The sequence below is a fragment of the Panthera leo genome, chromosome A2, assembly GCF_018350215.1.
Source record: "Panthera leo isolate Ple1 chromosome A2, P.leo_Ple1_pat1.1, whole genome shotgun sequence".
NCBI lineage: Eukaryota > Metazoa > Chordata > Mammalia > Carnivora > Felidae > Panthera > Panthera leo.
The window spans coordinates 19896665-19918639 of record NC_056680.1 but is presented as its reverse complement, the minus strand read 5'-3'; the positions used below and the strand labels follow the sequence as shown (position 1 = coordinate 19918639).

The following is a 21975-nucleotide window of genomic DNA, read 5'->3' as shown; positions in this document are numbered from 1 at the left end:
GTTCTTAATTTCTTTCTTTATACTTTCCTATAGTTTACAAATTTTCTCTAAGAAATAACCATTTTTCCTATTACCATAAATACATAAAATAAATATCATTAAAATAAATTCCTACCTTTATTCATGCCTGATACATGTCTTTCCTTCCTTCCTTCCCCTCCCACCATAGACCTCTTTTTAAAAGAAAAAGTAAAGAGGAAAGAAAATAGGCAAAAGCAGTACCAGTTGAAACCTCATCTTTAAAGTCCAACTCTATCATCCCATGAGGCTCAGAACTCTTGTGGGCAACAATTATCTCTCCTATGTCCTGACCTCATCTGGCATGGTATGGAATGTCATATGGGTGGAATCAAGCTGCCAGGAAGCTGACAGAAAAGTCTGAATGAGCAAGCTGCCTCTCAGCCTGGGCTTGCCTCCCTGTGCTTGTGCCTTAGTATCCTCAGAACACTCTCAGGAACATAGGATTAATACCTTTTGATAATAACAGAACATGGCACAGGATTCGGCTTTCTGGTGTTAAAGAGAACTACATTTCAGAAATGCAACTTTTTCAAATAGCAAAACTGTGTTGTGTTGAGAAGCCTGCTCAGCATACACAGGCCTCTGCTCACTTGAGCACCTTCCTGCCACTGATGAAAGCTTCTCTGACTGAGAAGTGTACAAAGTGATCTTTGTTGGTCTGCCTCTGGTTAAAGTAATACAAGACTGGGGCAGAGCTGAGGGGAGATGGAGTGGGCACGGGGCCGCTACCAGAGAGCTGGTCTTGACGATGGAGAAGATGCTGCCAAGAATCCCTGAGCAGATCAGCAGCTCCTTCTGCTGCCTCAGGTGAAGGTGAATGTGATGGAGAACCACAGGAAGCAGGATGCGGCGGGATTCTGAGAGAGAAAACACAAAGGTGAAGAAGCCCTTTAGAGAAGAACTAGCTACTTCTGGGAGCCAGTGACACTGCGAGACTTAACTGGTCTCAAAGCAAATGGGGTTGAAACCAGTGCCAAGATGGAGGCCACTCCCTTCCCTTATGAGGGCCAAAAAGCCCACCTCCTGGACATTATAAAACATCCCACAGCATTATCCTTCCATTTCTCTTTCCTTCTTTCTCATTTCAAGCCTCAGTATCTATGGTATTTTGTGCAGGATGAATGTTAGGAAATTGCTCCCAAATGAAATCTCTTTAACGACTAGATCCCAAATTAAAAGCATAGCTTACACTGAAAATTCCATTCAATTGACATACCTAGTTCTATGAACTACACTGATTGAACCTGCAGACCTGCTATGCATTATAAATGGTCACTCTTTATGATGCTCTGACTAGTTGGCCTGGCACTCCCCCCTTCCCCCCATGAGCATTTACTTTGTGGCAGCCATTAGGCCTACCTCCTTTTCCCCTTAGGCTTAGTGGACAAGCTTGGCATGCCCACAGCAATGAATGGAATAGTAGCAGGATTTTGTCTTCTCATAAGCCTTTGATAATTAGCTAACCCTTACTGCCAATCCTAAGTTTTCCCCTCCCTGTTAACTGAACAACACTATCAGGAGACAACTATATTTAGGACCCTGACAGGGGCATCTGGGTGGCTCAGTTGGTTAAGTGTCTGGCCCTTGGTTTCGGCTCAGGTCATGATCTCACAGTTCAAGAGATCAAGCCCAATATCAGGCTCTACGCTGACAGCCAGGAGCCCACTTGGGATTCTCTCTCTACCTCTCTCTCTGCCCCTCCCCAACTAGTGTGTGCATGTGCACGCGCACACACACATACTCACACACTCTCTTTCTCTCTCAAAATAAATAAATAAACTTAAAAAAAAAAGAACCCTGTCAGGAAGGCTGAATCCTAGTTCAAGATCTTTTATTAATTCATCCTAAGACCTTAGGCAGGTTGATTCCTCCAATGGGCTTGATTTTTCCTATGTGTACAATGAGGTGCTAATTGGATTTACTTCACAGGTGTGGTGAGAAGACAAAGTGAAATACAAGTGTGAACATGTTTGTGATGCTCTGCATTCCTATGTGGTCAGTGACTGTGTGATTCTACAGGTACCTTCATACCTGGCCGGCAGGATTTAGTCAGATTGTCAGTAATACAAACACACCAGGGCATTTTGGATTTATTGTTCACATTTGACCACAATTACATGTTTCAGATAAAATTCAGAAAGAAAATCTGTTTTTTAGCCAAAGACAAACTACATGACATACAAGAGATTTGGGGGTTGTCTTGTCAAATAGTTAGAATATAAAATGGAATGATAGCTATTCTATGTTTAAAAGGATGTGTAGACAAAAGAGAAGTTCATAATACATTTTGCAGTCCAAAATTATACGAACATAGCAGGATTTATATCAACCAATAACTATCTGCTGAGAAAATAGTTTATTACTGGAACCAGCTGAAAAGACCAAACTGATGTGCTCTGAGAATATAAGTGTTGCTTAAGAGACACCACCTTAAGGTGCTGCTTCAAGGAACATGTTGCAACTGAAGCATTCAGTGAAATTGAGATGCAAATGAGAATTTGGGGGTGGCTTGTCATCTCAAAATCCAACTACATGTGTCACTGCCACATAAAGTTTAAGAACAATTTTTCTTTCTTTTAAAAATTTTTTTTTAATGTTTATTTGTTTTTGAGAGACAGTGACATGGCACGAGTGGGTGAGGGGCAGAGAGAGAGAGGGAGACACAGAATCTGAAGCAGGCTCCAGACTCTGAGCTGTCAGCACAGAGCCCGACATGGGGCTCGAACTCATGAGCTGTGTGAGATCATGACCTGAACCGAAGTTGGACGCTCAGCTGACGGAGCCACCAAGGCTGCCCAAAGAACAATTTTTCTTAAGTGATTATGGGAAGCAGCAAGTGCATGCGATAATATTAGAAATAAAGGGGGCGCCTGGGTGGCGCAGTCGGTTAAGCGTCCGACTTCAGCCAGGTCACGATCTCGCGGTCTGTGAGTTCGAGCCCCGCGTCAGGCTCTGGGCTGATGGCTCGGAGCCTGGAGCCTGTTTCCAATTCTGTGTGTTTCCCTCTCTCTCTGCCCCTCCCCCGCTCATGCTCTGTCTCTCTCTGTCCCAAAAATAAATAAAAAAAAAAAAAAAAAAAAAAAAAAAAAATTAAAAAAAAAAAAAAAAAAAAAAAAAAAAAAAGAAATAAAGGATGTCAGTGAGGGCAGTCTGATGTCCCCCTTCCCACATATTCAGAAAGCATCTTTAAGCAGTGCACAAAGCTTGAATGTGTGCAGTGGCCTCAGTGCTAATGTGTCCAAACTAGTGATAAAATCTTTAATCTAGGAACTGAGGAAGAGAGAAGTGTTTACCATAAATAGCTACTGGTAGAGAAAAGATGACTCTCCTGGTGGCAGCTTTGCCATGAATAATACCTTACACTGGCAGAGTTAAGTTAAAGGGAACATTTATTTAGTATTGCAATTATGTGTAGCACTTGGTTGATAAATTACTGTTCATATACTTTAAAAGTCCAACTTAAAAATTTTTATTACCAAAAATTATAGTTATAAAAATTCTAATAATAATTGTTTTTCTCAAATTTCAGATTTATTCCTGTGCCCTAGAAATTTATTCTGATTGTAACATTCCATTTAAAGGATCAGTTTCATATTGATCATAACATTTGGCCACTGAATATTTGGTACCACTGCCAGGATGATCTCTTGAATGTGGTTTCAGGTGTGAATGTGCAGGTTCTTTCTGAAAGGCAATCTGGGCTGTTGATCATTTGTTAGTCTGTCTTGACCTCTTGGGGAGTATGGAAGGCTCACTGTCCATCTCTCTGTCTTTCAAAGACAGGAAGGGAATCTATGTGACTGGTGAGATAAGGAACAAAGAAAACACAGTCGGTCCTCAGGGCCCCCTTTCAAGATCTCTCTTATTTCCTTGACTTATCCTTATCCCCATTGGGATCCCCTTCTCTCTTGTTCCCCCTCCTTTCCATCTTGCTGGGTGTGGGGGAAGCTGGCTAGGCCTGTAGGCCTAGAAGTTGCTCCACAAGCCACCTCATGGGCATGCCCCAGGGTGTGGGTCCCTAGGGATAAATCATGAGTGAGGCAGTAGGCCTAGATCTTGGCTGTAGTATCTAATGGAGTTTACCCAAAACTCTGAATTTTTAGGGCCACAGGCTTCTTGCATGATGGTTGATAAAACTGATCCTTTGATTACCACTTGACAACACCCTGGAAAGGAGGAAAGGTGAGTCTGATTCTCATCCCAACTTGATTTACCTGAGAAAGAAAACAGGCGGCTATCCACGGTCCTGGCGATGGACTGCAGCTTCACCACATCCATTGACTGCCCAATGTGCACAGTGCTGGGCATGCTCCCCAGAGTCCCTCTTACAAACTCTGCCACCTCCTGCACGGTGAACATTTGCAGCAGCTCATCAAAGATGGTTGGGAAAGAATTGAGGAGTGCAGCCTGCAGAAGCAAGTGAAGCTGCAGTTAGCACAGAGTTCGTTGTCTGTCTTTCTCACATGCTCAGACAATAATAATACAAGAGGTTGAAATGGCATTGTAGCACCCCTGTCTCACATGAGCTCCTCCCTGGCCTTTGACTCCACACATCCCTACAGCACCCTTGGGGCATAAAACAGGGAAGAGTACAAAGGAAACCAAAACAAAATTTGCTGGGGCCCAGGCCACTTGAAACTTTCATAACTTGCCAGCATATTTGCTGGCAAGAGAAGGGAATATAAAAAGAAATCAGCTCAATACGGTTTAACAGCCATAGCTATTTTGTTTACAAAATGGATTTAAATTTTTTGTCTGTCTCTATGATCAAACACTTGACTTTCTAATTTTGGTCTCAAATTCAAGCCAGGAACCTCTCAAAGAAACTATAGCAGAGAGAGCTGGGCACCACCAAGCAGCATGAGCTGAACTCCATTCACAGCCCTGTAGCCAGCAATCCAGCTCTGTGAGCTGGACCATTTCCCCCAGGATGGACACATTTATCTGAAACCATGAAATCTGAAGACTTTATAAATGATGCCCTTCATCTGTGATGCTTGGCAGTCTCAAGTGTAAATCCAAAAGGATGGAGACTGTATGGATTTAGTCAGCTATGAATTCTTGACAACTGATGATTATGTTGGCATAGAGTTCAGCAACCTAGATGGCCTTGGGCATGGGCAGGAGTCTGTGTGTTCGGAGACTTCTCTTCATGGATCTTGGCTCTGGTAGACCCATGAGGTAGACTCTTTATGAATACCTGATAATAGTTCAAGAGCCTTTTACAGGCAGAGTAGTATAGGAGAAAGAGAATAGCTTTTGGAATTAGACAGACATGAGTTCAAATCTCAACTTTACTACTTATCTGTCGCATCACCTTGGGTGAGTTATTTGCCTAATATCAGTTTTCTTATCTATAAAATAAAGATGATAATATCACTTATCTCCTGGTATTGGCATGAAAAAAATTAGATGCATTAAGTTAGTTTCCAGTTAGAGTGCTTGGCACATCATTGGCTTTCAATAAATACTGGTCCGCATTCTCTCTTGTCTACATGGAAGCAACATGAAGAAAGCTTTTCCACTTCTCAATACTCTTACATTATTAACCTAGAATTCACAAAGGGTAATGAAATGTCACTTTGAGATGAGAAGATGAGAGTGTACTTTTTCTGCGTGGCAGGTAGTGAATGGGAGGCTGTTTTCCTTGACTGCTTTATCAAGCAGGCCTAGAGTGAGTAAAAATGTATGCCATGGGGAAACATGTCTGTCATTCTACAGTCTATGCTAAGGCCAGGCCCAAGAATTGAACTTACATGAATTCTGCTCAGGCCAGGCCCAAGAATAGAACTTACATGAATTCTATCTATAGATTAAAACTTCCTGGGATATCAGAGATTTTTTTGCAATGATTAGAACAAGCACAAAAACATGCTGTCATAAGCAGTTAGATACAAAAGACAAAGGGGGAAAAGCAGGTCCTTAATAATCAAAGGCAAATAGTAAATGCTCTCTTAAATGGTGAGCTTTCCCATACTTATGCACCAGAACAGAAGGATCCTTGCACCCTAACATCTCCTAGTGGTCAGAAGCAAAGACATAATCTGACTGAACCACAGACTTGCTGAGAATTCTGAAACTTATGAAACATGAGCCTGGCACCAAAGAAGCAGGTCTGATCCTGACATGGGTCTAAGCTGAGACTAAATCTGAACTATCCTGATGAGATAGGAGTATGCCATGCAGTACAAGGCATTGCCAAGTTCTCAGAAAGCATATCTGCCCTGCTCTGCTAGCTACCTCTGAGCTCCCCATATCTCTGTATGCTGAAAGGAAGAGTAGGTGTCCTGGGCCCTTGTTGGCAGGAACCAATGAGCTAGAGGAGAGACACAAGGAGGAAGAGGAGTTGCTTGGAGTACTCGGGGGGAGAGACCATCAAATGAGCCTTTCTTACAGAGGCACCTGGAGACCTTGAAGAATCCTCACTTAAAGAGTTTCATTCACAGTTGCTCACCTGTTCTCTGGTCCAAGGGGCTTAAAGGCAATTGGCATTGGGGCAACATAGGGTCAAGTGGAAAACAAAAAAGCAGACTATTCTAATCTTTTTTTTAAATGTTCATTTATTTCGAGAGAGAGAGAGAGAGAGAGAGAGAGACAGAGAATGAACCAGAGAGAGACAGTGTAAGAGCAGGGGAGAGGTCGAGAGAGGGACAAAAAGAATCCCAAGCAGGCTCTGCACTGTCAGCACAGAGCCCAACTCAGGACTCGATCTCATGAACTGTAGGATCATGACCTGAGCCAAAATCAAGAGTTGGATGCTTAACCAACTGAGCCACCCAGGCGCCCCCCCAGACTACTCTAATCTTAAAGGAGATATTTAAACATATATTTGCACTCATGACAGTCCTGGCAGCAACTGAATGAATGGATGTGAGAGAGGCTGTCTGATCTTTGCTGATAGGTTTTGAATAATAATTGGCTTCAAAAAAATCAAAGAAATGGAATCTATTAGATAAAATTCTGAATTTATTTGTATAAGAAAATAACCCCCTTGTGACTGGGGTAATAAACACTATCTTGGATCCTTTCTAGGATGAAGCTACTTGGAAAAGGTAACAGATTAACTAACTGGGCATTTCTTTCTTTTTATTTATTTATTTATTTATTTATTTATTTATTTATTTATTAATATATGAAATTTACTGTCAAATTGGTTTCCATACAACACCCAATGCTCATCCCAAAAGGTGCCCTCCTCAATACCCATCACCCACCCTCCCCTCCCTCCCACCCCCCATCAACCCTCAGTTTGTTCTCAGTTTTTAACAGTCTCTTATGCTTTGGCTCTCTCCCACTCTAACCTCTTCTTTTTTTTTTTTTCCTTCCCCTCCCCCATGGGTTTCTGTTACGTTTCTCAGGATCCACATAAGAGTGAAACCATATGGTATCTGTCTTTCTCTGTATGGCTTATTTCACTTAGCATCACACTCTCCAGTTCCATCCACGTTGCTACAAAAGGCCATATTTCATTCTTTCTCATTGCCACATAGTATTCCATTGTGTATATAAACCACAATTTCTTTATCCATTCATCAGTTGATGGACATTTAGGCTCTTTCCATAATTTGGCTATTGTTGAGAGTGCTGCTATAAACATTGGGGTACAAGTGCCCCTATGCATCAGTACTCCTATATCCCTTGGATAAATTCCTAGCAGTGCTATTGCTGGGTCATAGGGTAGGTCTATTTTTAATTTTCTGAGGAACCTCCACACTGCTTTCCAGAGCGACTGCACCAATTTGCATTCCCACCAACAGTGCTAACTGGGCATTTCTAATATAAGGAAGCAAATTTCCTTCCCACACTGATATTTCTAATAGAATTTTATCTTAATTCTTTAAAAAAAAATTTAAAGTTTATTTTTGAGAGAGAGAGAAAGACAGAGTGTGAGCAGGGGAGGGGCAGAGAGAGAGAGGGAGACACAGAATCCAAAACAGGCTCCAGGTTCTGAGCTGTCAGTGCAGAGCCCGATGTGGGGCTCCAACCCATAGTCTGTGAGATCATGACCTGAACCGAAGTCGGACGCTTCACTGACTGAGCCACCCAAGTGCCCCTAATCTTAATTCTTAAGCAAAGTTTTCTAGTTATTTCTGCCTATTTCACTCTTAACTTCTGGAACGGATAAGTACTAAAGTTTATTTAAAAAGTTAAAAAAAAATTAACAGTGACTAGGAAATAAAATTCTCCATTATGTTATAAATATCCCCTTTAAATAAGATGTTCATAAATGACAAAAAGTATGTAACTAAATATATTTGGTTTAAAGAGGGCTTCTGAGGGGTGCCTGGGTAGCTCAGCTGGTTGAGCGTCTGACTCTTGATCTCAGCTCAGGTCATGATCTCAATGTTCTGAGCTGGAGGCCCACATCGGGCTGTGTGCTGGTAGCATGGAGCCTGCTTGGGATTCTGTCTCTCCTCCATGCTCCTCCCCTGGTTGTGCTTGCTCTCTCTCAAAGTTGAAAAAATTAAAAAAAAAATTAAAGAGCCTTCTGAGAATAAAGTTGTGCTTCTTCCCCACCCTAAAGCCACTGGGCTATCTTATATTTGGTAGCTGGGACATAGCTGACTTTGAAGTAAAAATAGCATTTTGTTCTATTAGGTATTTCCTTCAAGTCACCCTTTACCCAACACATAGGAGCCTGGCAGGGCTTCTTCAACTCTAGAAGCCAGAGGACAAAGAAACCAGCCATTAAGACAGACAAGGATCCAGCAGCAAAATTTCCCTGCAGCTTACAGACCTGAGTGAAAAGGAGTGTTTCTGAGTTTCTGCTGTCCAGACTGAGCACAAACCGGATGGACTGGAAAAGTTCTTGGATGCTGGACCGGAATTGCTCCTCTTCCATCCCACAGGTGGCTCGGGAGTACAGGATCCTGGACTGCACGATGAACTTGAAAAGGTACTCCAAGGCCTAAGTAAAAGGGATGGAGAGGTGTTAAAGATGGCCAAGAGCTAACACAGCAGGGAATAAAGGGTAAAGTAACAGCAAATTCTATACCAAAATCAGATGATGAACAATTTCAACTGTGGAGACAAGCACTTTTTTTTTTTAAATTTTATCTCCAAAGTCCAACTGGTCACTGAGCAGCAGCTGTCTTCTTACTGAGGAATCATCAAATTAATTTACAACTGTTTCTGTGGTTCTGGAATTGAGGAACCACAGACTGAGGAACCACAACAGCTGAATTCAAGACCATATAGGATCCAAAGAAAATGAAGTTTCTTTGTATTTTTTTCAGGTCTGGAAATAAGAGGCTTCAAAAGCAATGATGTAACCTCTCTTAAATTTATTCCAAGAAGGAAAAGTCCTTAAGGAGCCTTCTGCACCTTTGAGATATAGCTGGGGTCTGACATGGTGCCAGCCTTCTCACTGGACATTAAGTCTGGAGAAAACTTGCCCCAGGTTGCACAGCCCCAGGTGGACCTGACACACCCACTCTCTATCCTCTTCCAAACCCAGACACCTTCCCACAGACAATTTTTGAACAATGCAGAAGATGAAGCTCCCATAACTTATTTTGGGAGCAGTATCTAATTCTGAGGAGTCCTTACAGCTTGGCCCATGCTTATGAGCACAGTAATTATCTTTTAAGAGAACAGATTGAAGATCTAAGACTATGCTTTCTAATCAAAGAAATGCCACAGATTTCCCAGACACTGGGAAGGCAGAGACATTGGGAGAGAAACTTATCCAAGGATGAAACAAATGGAGCTCAGTTACTTGAAATATAAAATAGAAAACAATTCTCAAGCTACCTTTCATGACCTATGTATCTATCAAAAGGTTTGGTAAAACAAAACCTCATTTTGTTTTGTTTTGCAGCCCATATAGAATTCAGTAGGCATTGTAGAATGGCTAGGTTAGAAAAATATGTCTTCCAAGCCTTGTACCAGAAGATTGCATTAGAAAAAATTAAAGTGGATGGCCTCAGCAGCATAAATGCTACAGCCTCCATTCCAGACTTTTAATGCCTGGTCTGAAAAGAACCAGGGAGATGTGTGCTACATACTCTAATTTTAAAAGGGAAAATGTGTACCTCATGACCTGTTTTCTTTTTCCAGTTTGAAACAGCTAACACAAGAAGTGTATTGAATGGCTTGAAACATCCACTAGTTTCATAGTGAAGGGCAGAACCAGACAGAAAAATTGCTTGCATTTCCTGGGCCTGAGAGCTTAGTATCTTCATTAAATTTTAAAATATAAAACAACGTCCAAGATGGCCCTGCGAAAACCTGCATGAGGGATAAAAAATAAGTCCCTTCCAGTCATCCATCACCACCTGACTTCCCTTGCCCACTCCTCTTGATTTTTATGGTCAGTACCAGCGTGGGAAGGACCAGGTGATGGCCGGTTGCCTCTGACTAATGCAACTGGGGAAAGAGAAGAGGGTGGGCCAGTGAGGAAGGAGGTGAGTGGTGGAGCCTATGGAGTTTGTTCACAGTTCAAGGGTGCTCCCAACACTTCATGGAGACAATGAAACACTTAATGGTGGATGAAGCAGCCACTCTTTGCATTTCTACTTAAGTTAATAAGCCTGAAAGAAAAAGAGATCCTAAAAGTTATTACAACCTTTCAAGCACCAAGAAGATCCATTGTGCCTGCTCTTTTCTCTTCATGGTTCCCTGGGGGACCTGAGATAGCTCACCAGTGAAAAGTGTGCTGTCTTTTTAGAATATCTTGCCAAATACCAAACTCAAACCTGTCAAAGATACCTCCTACAGGTCATTCACAAGGGACAAACAAAATAACCAAGTAAGAAAACAAAAGACTCTTTATTTTCATATTCCTTAGTGGTCAAACTTTCTTAGAAAGGCCACGACTTTGAAAGTGAAAGGAAGAGATGCGAATGAGTGGCAGGATGTATTGAATCAAGAGTAAGAAGAGGTTTCCTGGTCCACATTTTATCATACCAGACTGAGAGGTGCTAGACCAGGACCATACGCATCCTGTGAAGGATGAAAACAGGACTGATTAGAGATTTACTGGTTTGGTCAGGAGGACTTGTCAACTAAAACTTGAAGAAGAAGGGGAAATGACCTGATAAAACCTTAGTACTGGATGCATTAGTATGAGAGGCCATTCAAACAGGTTTGCAGTGGTAAGAATAAGTATGAAAGTACCTCAGAAAAGTGCTCCCCCAAATGGATATCTTCTTTCTTTCCACCCAAACCTGATCTTCTCCCAGAATTCTGCATCTCCCTAAGTAACCCTGATATCAACTCAGCTGATCTAGCCAGATTCTTTGGAACCAGCACTTCTTCCTTTCTATCACTTCACACATCCAATTTAATGTTTGAAATTGATTCCCTGCTTTGGTCACATCAGCTACTTTTCGGTTGCTTGAAAACTCAAGTTGTTTCCCACCCAGGCTTTTAAACATGCTGTTTCCGGTCTGGAATGCTCATCCCCCACCTCTTCACATCGATTTCAGCCCAGAGGTCACCCCCTCAGACAAACTTTCCCTAAAATTTTGATCTGAAGTAAATTTCCTTCATAGTTCTTACTTATCACGTTTTTTTCCCCACTTAATTTGTATATTTATTGTCTGTCTTTCCTCCACTTGGATGGAAGTGCTATGAAAGCACAGCCTTTTTTGCTTGGGCCCCTGCTGAATCTCCAGCGTCTACTACGGTGTCTGACACATGGCAGGTATCAAGTAACACTGACTTGACGGAATGACTGAATGACTGATTGTTAGGAGAAAACAACTTCTTCTGTGATGCTTTCTCAGTATCCTGAGCAATTAATTTAGGGACTCCCATAGAATCTTTTGCATTTCACTCAACTTTTATCCCCTCAAATATTGTCTGAGGCAGCTGCCAGGTACTGGGTTTAAAGAAGAACAGAATGCAGGCTCTGTCCCCACATCACACTCAGAACTCTGCTCTACACCTGTGTTTGAGCATGCTTCAATGGGGATGTGTTCTTCAAGGCAAGGAAGAGGTCTGTCTTATTCTTCTTTGCATCTTGGCATCCACAACAGATGCTGACTGCTTTGTAGACATGTATTATATGAAGAAGGACAGAAATAATACTTATGGCCTTAGATTTTTACAGAACATATGAAGAAGAGGCAGGGGAAACACAGACCTAAGATTTTATTTTGCTTCTTCAGTCTGGTAATGTTTAGGGAAGCACCTGTCTCACCTGTTAGCATGTGGACAAGAACAACAAAATCACAGGCCCAATGGTACTCAGAGCAAATGATGTGAAATTAAAAGAGGACAGAGAAAAAGCAGAACTACTTTGTTGCCACTCTTCTTTTATTACTAACTGGAAAGGGTGGGAAAGACGTGGTTAAAAAGCAACTAAAAAAAAAAATAACTCAAGAACAAGAAAATGTCGGGGCAGAAAGGGAGAAAGCATGAACTTGCTGTGAGTTCCCAAGGGATATGGCAACTTTCTTTAAAAAGCTATCTTGAGAACTGTTGAGCAAAAGAGAAATCAACATTCTCTCAGTGGGTCTCCACAGTAGAAGTACCATGAAAAGAAGTTACCAGAAAGTGAAGTTAACTCACAATGACGATGGTCCCCTGAAAACTGGAGCTGCCCAGAAATGCAAAAGGCTGCCTTATCTCGGAACCTGTCCATGCAGGAGTGCTGCCATGGGGGACTCCGGTTTCTTCCAAAGGTCAAGGTTTTAAGATTATCTTCTTAATGTATCCATATACAGTGCATCCAATCAGCTCTTTTTACTTAAAACAGTTCTAAAAAACAATGTTTAGTAACCACTGAAGACAGGAAAAGTTGGAAGATCTTAAGTCTAATTAATGTTGCCACCAACATTGGTTTAGAAGGAGATATGATGCTTTGGCCAGTGGAAGCAGAGATGGAAGCTGCTGGCAAAACCAGTCAGGAAGGATGGCCAGGAGTTGCATGTACATCATCCCTCCTTCCTGCTTTAAGATAACACTGTTAGGAATAAAGGTCTTCTGGGGCAAAATTAAGGTGGACAATGGGGAATTATGTGGTCCAAGGCATTCCTGAAAGCAGGCCAGTGTACTGGGATGTCAACACTTGTTCTGCACACTAAACCATTGAAATTACTGACAAACAACAGCAGGGGTGGGCCCTTTATGTACAGTGAGCTCAGTACATTACCCTCATGGCTTCCTGAATGTGGTCCTGTCGAATCAGTTCTGCTGAGCAGTCCATGTACCACTTCAAACAGCGAATGAGCTCCCTGGGAAAGAGAACAGTTCCAGAAACCCCACTTTAACTCAAAAGCAATGCAGCTTGAAATTTTTGCAGCCCTGAATTTGCCACACAGGAAAAATAAACATACTGCTTATGAGGCAGAATTGAGTGATGGGTCCGTTACAAATGTGAAATCTTCAGATCATCTGAGACCATACAACATGCCTCGTCTGTAGAGTTGCCACATTTTAATTACCAATTATAATCATTCTTCCTCTCTTTCCCTGACACACATTTTTTCTTTGATAAGAAAGTTTTCCCAGAGTCCTAGACTTCACCTGTAATTTTGTTTTGTCTAAAATTTCTATGTCTCCAGAACATACAACAATAACTAGTAAGTAGCAGATTCTGGATAAAGGTATACGGTCCTATGTGCCTCTCCTTGCTCGCTCTACAGCAAGTGCCCACTCTACAGAGTGATATCAAAGTGTCAGAGTTCCAGTGACTCCACAGCCTCGTCACCCGTTGGTTTTATATATATTTTCAAAAATTGTGCTAATTCTATAGAAGAAAATGAGGCAATTTTAAATTGCCTTAATGGTTTTAGATAATTTCTGTTTTCCATGTTAACTATTTATATTATATCTTTTATCAATAGTTTTTTATTTCTTTGACATTTATTTGTTGGTGCCATTTTTAGCTATTCATGTTTCTCAATGAAAAACCAAGACTTACTTTTAGTAGCTTTGCCGCCAGTTCTTGGAAGGAAAAGAATGACAATTGTGTAGTAAACTATGGTTTAAAATGTCAGCTGAAAGACCACAACCAATATCCTACTCAACAGTGAAAGAAAGTTGTTCCTCTAAGATCAGGAATAAGGATGCCTTCTTTTTCTACTTCCACTCAACATAGAACTGGAAAAACAACACTTAAAAAACCAAACAACCTGATTAAAAAATGGGCAAAGGAGGGGTGCCTGGGTGGCTCAGTTGGTTGAGTTTCTGACTCTTCAAATTGGTTTAGGTCATGATCTTGCAGTCATGAGATTGAGCCCTGCATTGGGCTCTGCCCTGGGCGTGGAGCCTGCTTGGATTCTCTCTCTTTCCCTCCCTCTCTGTGCATCCCCCTCAAAATAAATAAATAAGTAAATAAATAAATAAACAAACATTTTTTTAAAATGGGCAAAGGACTTGAATAAATTTTTCTCCAACGAAGATATACAAATGGTCAATAAATACATGAAGAGATGCTCTGCATCATTAATCATTAGGAAAATGCAAATCGAAACCACAATGAGATACCACTTCACACCAGTTAGCATGATGACTCTAAAAAAAAATTCCCTCTCCAAACACAACAAAAAATAAAAAGTCTTTGCTTGAGGATGTGGAGAAATTGGAACCCTTGAACACTGCTGGCAGGAATGTAAAACGCTGCAGCCACTGCTATGGAAAACAGTATAGTGGTCAATCCCACTTCTGGGTATATACCCAAGAGAAATGAAATCAAAGTCTCAAAGAGATATTTGTATACCCATGTTCATAGCAGCATTATTCACAATAACTAAAAAGTGAGACCAACCCAAGTATTCATTGATGGATGAGTGGATAAACATAATGTGGTACATACATACAATGTAACATTATTCAGCCTTTAAAAGGAAGGCAATTTTGACATATGCTACAACATAGATGGAACTTGAAGACATGGTAAGTGAAATAAACCAGACACAAAAAGATAAATATTGTATGACTCAATTTACTTGAAGTTCCTAGAATAAGCAAATTAAAAGAGAAAGTATAACAATGGAGGTTGCTAAGGGATGGTGGAGGTGATGGGGAGTTATTATTTAAGGGGTACAGAATTTCAGTTTTGCAAGATGAAAATAGTTCTTGAGATAGATGGTGGTGATGGTTGTACAACAATGTGGACATACTTAATGCCACTGAGCTGTACACTTAAAAATAGTTAAAATGGGGGGGGCGCGCCGGGTGGCTCAGTTGGTTAATCGTCTGACTTCGGCTTAGGTGATGATCTTGTGCAGGGTCCATGGGTTTGAGCCCTGCATCAGGCTGTGTTGACAGCTCAAAGCCTGGAGCCTGCTTCTGATTCTGTGTCTCCTTTCTCTCTGCCCCTCCTTCACTCCCAATCTGTCTATGTCTCTCAAAAATAAATAAACATTAAAAAATTTTTTTTAGTTAAATGGTATTATTTTACATTATGTGTATTTTATCAGAATTAGAAAAAAATGAAGTTAAAAAAATGTCAGCTGAATGAATGGTGGTTGTCATGGAACTTTTTTTAAGCCTGTCCTTCTATTCAAACACAAATCCTAATGATGATGCTAAATGGAACTTACTTGTACGCCAGGGCTCCAGCAAAGTGCTTCTGGATGTATGTGTCCATTACAGGCCGGAAGTGGAAATACTTGATGTCTCTGAGCAAGTTGATGATGAATACCTGAAGGAGATGTAGGGTACTACAGTTCACTGGAGACCCTGGACTTATCCCCAGCAGGAAACAGAACTCTTGCTTCTTCAAGAAATGATAAACCGTCAGTATTTTCTCTAGTGTTTTCCATGGGCAGAGAATGTAAGATTTCTATTCTGTGCCTGTATTTCTGTCTTGTCTGCTCTATTCCCACAGCCCCTGGCCACCCAGTCTGGACTTGGGACTCATCTGTTTGTGCTAGTGTTACTCTGAGCCTCTCTCTTCATAATAATGCTGGATGACACAATACAGACTAGGAAAAGGCAAAGCAATACCTGTGTAAGGTGGCATAAATTCTAAGGTGTCTCAAAAAATTTGGAAAAGAGACAAAAAAAAAAAAAAAAAAAGATTGTCCTCTGAGCCAGATCAACCTATGAAAGGCTGTGCCCTTCCGAAATGGGGCTGGCTGGCCAGGAAAGCAAGGAAGAAAAGCCAGAGGGGCAATCTACGCAAGTGCCATTTTAACTCTCGCTTCTGCTCCTCATCTATCAGGTAGACTTACAGTATATGGTTCTTGAATATACAGCACTCCTATAGGACAGGATATATTAAGCAAAATGCACTGAACATTCAAATCACTGTCCATTCTCACTAAGCAACCTACAGAGACTTGGGTTCCCAAACAACTGCCCAAAGGGAGAGAGTGTGATGCTCAGACCATCACAGATGAGACTCTTCTCTTCCTGGCCATTATACCCTATTTTTGTAGGTGAAAAAACAGGTCATCTGGTTTCCTATACCAGTCTCCAAGCCTTTTATTGGTGTAGGTCTCTATTTCAGGGGCTAGGCAACTCTGCAACAGTGATGAGACTGAGGTATCAAAACTACTGAGGCCCAGACCTGGCCATGCTGAATTCTTCAAATTTGATGCTGTAGGGATCTGCCCGGTCGGTAGGTTGGTTGGTCTTCCTTGGGTGACACTCCTCAGCCACTTTTCTATTGGAAACATCTGCATAGATGTTATACTGACTCACTCTAATAAACTGCCTCCCTTGTGTTTTTAAAAACATATGACAGAAATAATAAATAAAAATGAAAAGTCGGGAGGGGTGAGACTTACCAAAGACTGAAACACCAACAGGCCATATTTCTCTGTATTATCATCCAAAATCACAAAGAGTGTATCTAAGATGTCCTGCAGAAACTGCAACATAAAAACCAGACGGCTCAGATCTTAGGACCTTGAACACATGGTCAAACTTCCATACACCAATGAACTCATCTCCCAATAAACAAACTCAAAGATCTCCTAAGATCTCAAATCACCACTTAAACTAAACTAATCTAGGATCCCACCTCCACCTAGCTAAGGGCCCTGAGAGATACTTGGAGAGGCTCTTCCTCTTGGGTAAGTGCAAAATTTCTATGGAAAGAACGGTCACTTAAAAAAACAGGACATCCATGTAGAATTGTAATTTTGAAATAAAGTCAATCTAAGTGATTCTGATGCCAAATTCATTTTGAGAAAAAGAGTTCACTCTCCTGGGACCCTAAAGAGTTTAGTAGCCCCTCACTCTTTATTGTGGCCTAACTCTTTAAAGGACATTTGAATGAGGGTGTGGCAGGCTAGGTCTTAACTATAGAAACCATGTTTTGGTCTAGAAATCAGTATTCTGGGAGAAGGGAGAAAGCTGTTGCTGAGGTCTGTCAATGAGGGTAAAAGAAGTACCATTTTGTTTTTGTTTTTTGTTTTTAACATACGCCTTTTTCTTTCTAAGATACAAAATCCAAGGGAGAGAATAATACTCAAGGATACTGACAGTCTTCTTCCAAAATAAAGTCTAACATTCTGTTGGTCAAAAGGCAATTGAATGATACAATGTTTATTTTATCTTATTTGTTTATTCTTTATTATTAAATTTAATATAATTTATTGTCAAATTGGCTAACATACAGTGTGTAAAGTGTGCTCTTGGTTTTTGGGGTAGATTCCCATGGTTCATCACTTACATACAACACCCAGTGCTCATCCCAACAGGTGCCCTCCTCAATGCCCATAACCCATATTCCTCTCTCCCCTCCCCCCCATCCACCCTCAGTTTGTTCTCTGTATTTAAGAGACTCTTGTGGCATGCCTCCCTCCCTCTCTGTTTGTAACTATTTTTCTCTCCTTCCTTCCCCCATGGTCTTCTGTTAAGTTTCTCAAGATCCACATATAAGTGAAAACATATGATATCTGTCCTTTTCTGACTGACTTATTCCACTCAGCGTAATACCTTCCAGTTTTATTCACATATTGCTGCAAATGGCATGATTTCATTCTTTCTCACTGCCAAGTTACAACTTACTTTAAAACAAGTCTAAGGTGGAAGGTTTGGATGGCAGCGTTGATGGGCAGGATCGGCCATAGGGTGATGACTGCTGGTGCTAGGTGATAGATACATGTAGGGTTCTTTATACCATTTTACTTTTGTGTATATTTGAAATAGTCTAATAAAAAGTAAAAAATAATATTTAAAAATGCTGGCACATTCTTTTCACACTCTCTTCTGGTAGTTTGAGATCAATTATTGATGCTAAAAGCAGATATGCTGATAAGATAGTCTCTTACTGGAAATACAACACTACTCAGCCTCAAAAAGATCAGACTTTGGGGTGCCTGGGTGGCTCACTAGGTTAAGTGTCTGACTCTTTATTCTACTTAAGTGCTGATCTCAGGGTCATGAGATTGAGCCCTGTGTTGCGCTCCATGCTGGGCGTGGAGCCTACTTAAGATTCTTTCTCTTCCCCTGCCCCTACCCCCACTCCCACTCATGCTCACTTGCTCTCTCTCAAAAAAAAATCATACACTTCTCTTAATACCTTGTCTGCTAATTGATATTTTAAATATGTTTATTTTTATATTTTAGTTAATATACAGTGCAATATTGGATATATTTAGAAGAAAAATATGCCCTGAGAATAAACTGATCTTAAGTTTCAAAAACTAGTATTAGCCTGGTTAAGAGTTCTTTTTAAAATTTATGATACTCTAATTGATTTAAACAAAATTCAGACAAAACTTCATAAAAATATACAGATGTATACAGACTTTAAAATTGTTTCTCATTTGGAGACAGCATGTTGTGTGTTACTGAGTCAATGGAGCTATAAAATTCAAGTACAGATAGGGTATCTGTGCTAATTGATTTGATAATTATAATGACAGAGCAATGCTCACTGATGACAAGTTGTTGTCTTCTTGACACTTAGTGTCTATTCTACATTCCACTGCTCTTGCTCATCATCAAAAGCACCTCCACTTTCCTCAGCAGACTTCAGTCCATTGTGCAGAATCCACCTGCAGCACTTTCACCATCAGGAGGTGCCAGGTGGGCAAACACTCTGTGCAATGCAGAGAAGCCTTACAGAAGACAACAGGGGACTTGTAGTATTGCTGTCAGCCTGACGGGGCCATAGATGGGAAAAGTCACAAAGGTATCTAGAGAAAGCAGTTGAGGCAGGGAGTAGGAAAAGGTCTCTGGTATGGACTGTAAGTGAGAGACTGGGCAAAAGCAGCAGCTACAAGTTAATGGAGAGTATTTAGAGTTCTTCTAGATAATCAAGTGAGTACGGCCAGAAAGACTTCAGGCCAGGTTCGTGGTAAAAGGGTTACAGATAAGGAAAATGAAAAAGAGACCTAAGGAAGGAAGAGGAGGCAGCACAAAGCACTGGGTATGTTTCTAATTATCATTTTACTTTCTAGGAAGAAAAAAAAGCCAGAAAATAGGGTTTATAACTTAGTTTCTAAAAGGTAATAAACCTGATGTCATACTTACTTTTAAAAAAGAAGCTAACTGAAAAAAAAATAAAAAGAAAAATAACTCTAGTCCTACTCACTAATTATATTTTGAGAAATGGTCTTAGAGGTATACTGGTAGAAATCAAGGTGAAGTAAGACCTTCTGCCCAGATTCTTACTTAGGTAGCATCTATGAATTATAGGAAGGCATACCTTAACAATTTCTTCTCCACTGACATGCCGCAGCCGCCCTAGTATGTCCATGATCCGGTCTGGAAAAGCCTTCCATTTCAGCAGAGCAAGGAGGTCCACTACAAAGCAAGCCCAAAAGTAGTGAACACTGGCTATGCCAAGGACAAGCAAAGCCCAGACTTTCCCTGCCAAGGACAGGTGGAATCTGGGGGAAGAGAAGTAGCTGCCAACATTACAACAGACTCTTTAGTGGTGACATCAAGGCCAAAGACACATCTGTGAAATCTGGAGGTGCATTCTGGAGCTAATAAAACCATGGGAAATCTTACAGGTTGCTATTACCAAGTGGTTCCTTCGACTTCAGATGAAAAGAATGCCCTCACTGTAGCATGAAAAAGCAATTGACTTCTTTTTCCCTTAGCATGTATCAGCAACATGGAACCAGTCACTGAGGACAGGGAGCGCAGCACCCTGCAGATACCACCACCTACCATTCTGGGTCAGTTTGGTGGAGGAGAGCTGTGTGGAAATGAAGAAAGACTCTTTGGTGCTGCGCTGGAAGATGAGGCTGGAGGGGATGTTAGGGCAGCCATTGTAGTCCTCTTTGCAGCAGGGCAAGCCCAGGTACAGAGCATGGTTGTTAAATGTGCTATTCTCATCGCACTGCAGGCAAAAGTAGAGAACACAGAATGTTTCCTGAACCATGACATGTAGAAAACTCAGGTCACAGATTTTTCGATGTTGATGTTTGCTCTCATCTTCCTGAGGCTAGATCTTGGGCCTCAGGTCCTCTTAGAAGAGTGCTTTCTGTTCAGAAACTCCCCATATGGCTCACATGCCTTTTAGAGAGAACATGGTGGGGCAGGTGGCCTCCATCTGCTGTGCAGGCAACTTTGGGTGGCAGCCATGCTGTGATAGCTGACAAAACCATAATCTCAAATGGCAGGTCTCTGAATGTACTAGCTAATGGCACAGAGGAGTTGGTAATAGACTTCCATTACTTGTGGAGTGGGAGGTGAGGGACAAAGGGCCTGCTGGCATTACTTGTGGGAGGAAGGTCACTGTAGTTACATGACAAAAGCCTGCCCACAGCTGTCCTGCTGTCATCCACCAGCGCACTACCCTGGATCCTTTGGCCTGCCCACTGAAAGCCACCTAACTCAGAACCATGTGTGAGAGTGGCTTCAGGAGTGTGAAGGTTGAGGTGAGAGACAGACAGGCTCCATACCTTGTACACATAGAGCTCATGGATGTCATCTGAGAGAGTGGTGCCATCATCCCGCATCAGGGGTGAGAATGCAAAGCCAAAGAGTTTCTTTTCCCCTTTGTCCTTTGCTGCAACCAGAGCTAAGTGTTAGTTGTTTTTGCCCTTCACTTTGTGTTTTAACAGAAATTCCCCTTGTGCTTATCACCTACATTCTTTACTTCTTTGTCCCTTACTTTCATTAATTAGGTACATACCTGACTGCAGGAATGATGAGAAATGTATTAGACTGAATTTCCACTTACATCCCAAGGTACACAGGCTATCTAGACCCAAATAGAAACTAGACTGCTAGTCTTGATAAATCAGAGGCTCTTTAAGGAACAGTTTAATATGTACACAGGAGACATCCAAAGGAGGATAACACTGGTAATTATCCAGTGTCTGGACCAGACACAAAGAAGGATGAGTACCAGACCTTTTTTGGTTTTGAGTCACTGTACACAGAACAGCCTCTGTTGACACCCCATCTCTGAGTACCCATTTATTCAGAACTCATTTTATTGCCCCAACAATAAGAACCCTCTTAATTCTCTTTCTGAGGAAAGAACTCTGAGACAATAGAACATTCATATCTTCCAAGGAATGTGGAGAGAAGTCTCACTCACTGGAACAATGTCTGAACTCGAAGCGCAGGTGGGAGCCCCGGAAGCGGTCAATGGGGATGGGCAATTTGATAATTTCTCCCCAGCGAGGACTATTACTGTGGTAGAGGACAAAGGAGTGGTAGGAACTCCTGTTTGGCTCTCCTGAACCCAAGCTTATACAATCCTGGAAGAGAGAAGCAAAATAAAGTGTGATCTTGCTGGAGGAAGCCCCTGGATTTCTCTGTCACTAGGACACTTTCTCCTTTGCGCAAGTCTTATTTTCCCACCAGGCCAAATCTACAAGATGAGAAAATTCATTTGACTTAAACTCAATACTTTTGGAAACAACTGTGTAGATGGCATAAGGAATCAGCAGTCAACAATGCTCCTTCTTTTCCGTGGGGCAAAAGTAACCACACACGCTGCTCAATAAACTGGAGGGCAGCTGAACAGTGTATGTGAACCACTAAGATAGGTTCTTCATCCTCATTAAGAAAGGAAACAATGAACTCCACAGGAGAAGTCAACTGTATATGGCACTTTACCTGATCAGAAAATGAATTAAT

General features: G+C 41.4%; 1 protein-coding gene across 5 annotated transcripts in view; it reads right to left on the bottom strand.

Annotated features, from left to right (window-relative positions):
* The window catches only part of DOCK3 (dedicator of cytokinesis 3), a 595846-nt gene that overhangs the window by 76662 nt on the left and 497209 nt on the right, over positions 1–21975 (bottom strand). For all 5 annotated transcript variants that reach the window (XM_042929498.1, XM_042929501.1, XM_042929500.1 and 2 more), the window contains 10 exons: positions 21431–21593; positions 20787–20893; positions 20050–20221; positions 19580–19677; positions 16707–16790; positions 15516–15616; positions 13121–13202; positions 8759–8929; positions 4236–4428; positions 751–878 (listed from right to left, as the gene is read on the bottom strand). In XM_042929498.1, the coding sequence (XP_042785432.1) occupies positions 751–878; positions 4236–4428; positions 8759–8929; positions 13121–13202; positions 15516–15616; positions 16707–16790; positions 19580–19677; positions 20050–20221; positions 20787–20893; positions 21431–21593 (1299 nt within the window). The remainder of the gene's footprint in view (positions 1–750; positions 879–4235; positions 4429–8758; positions 8930–13120; positions 13203–15515; positions 15617–16706; positions 16791–19579; positions 19678–20049; positions 20222–20786; positions 20894–21430; positions 21594–21975) is intronic.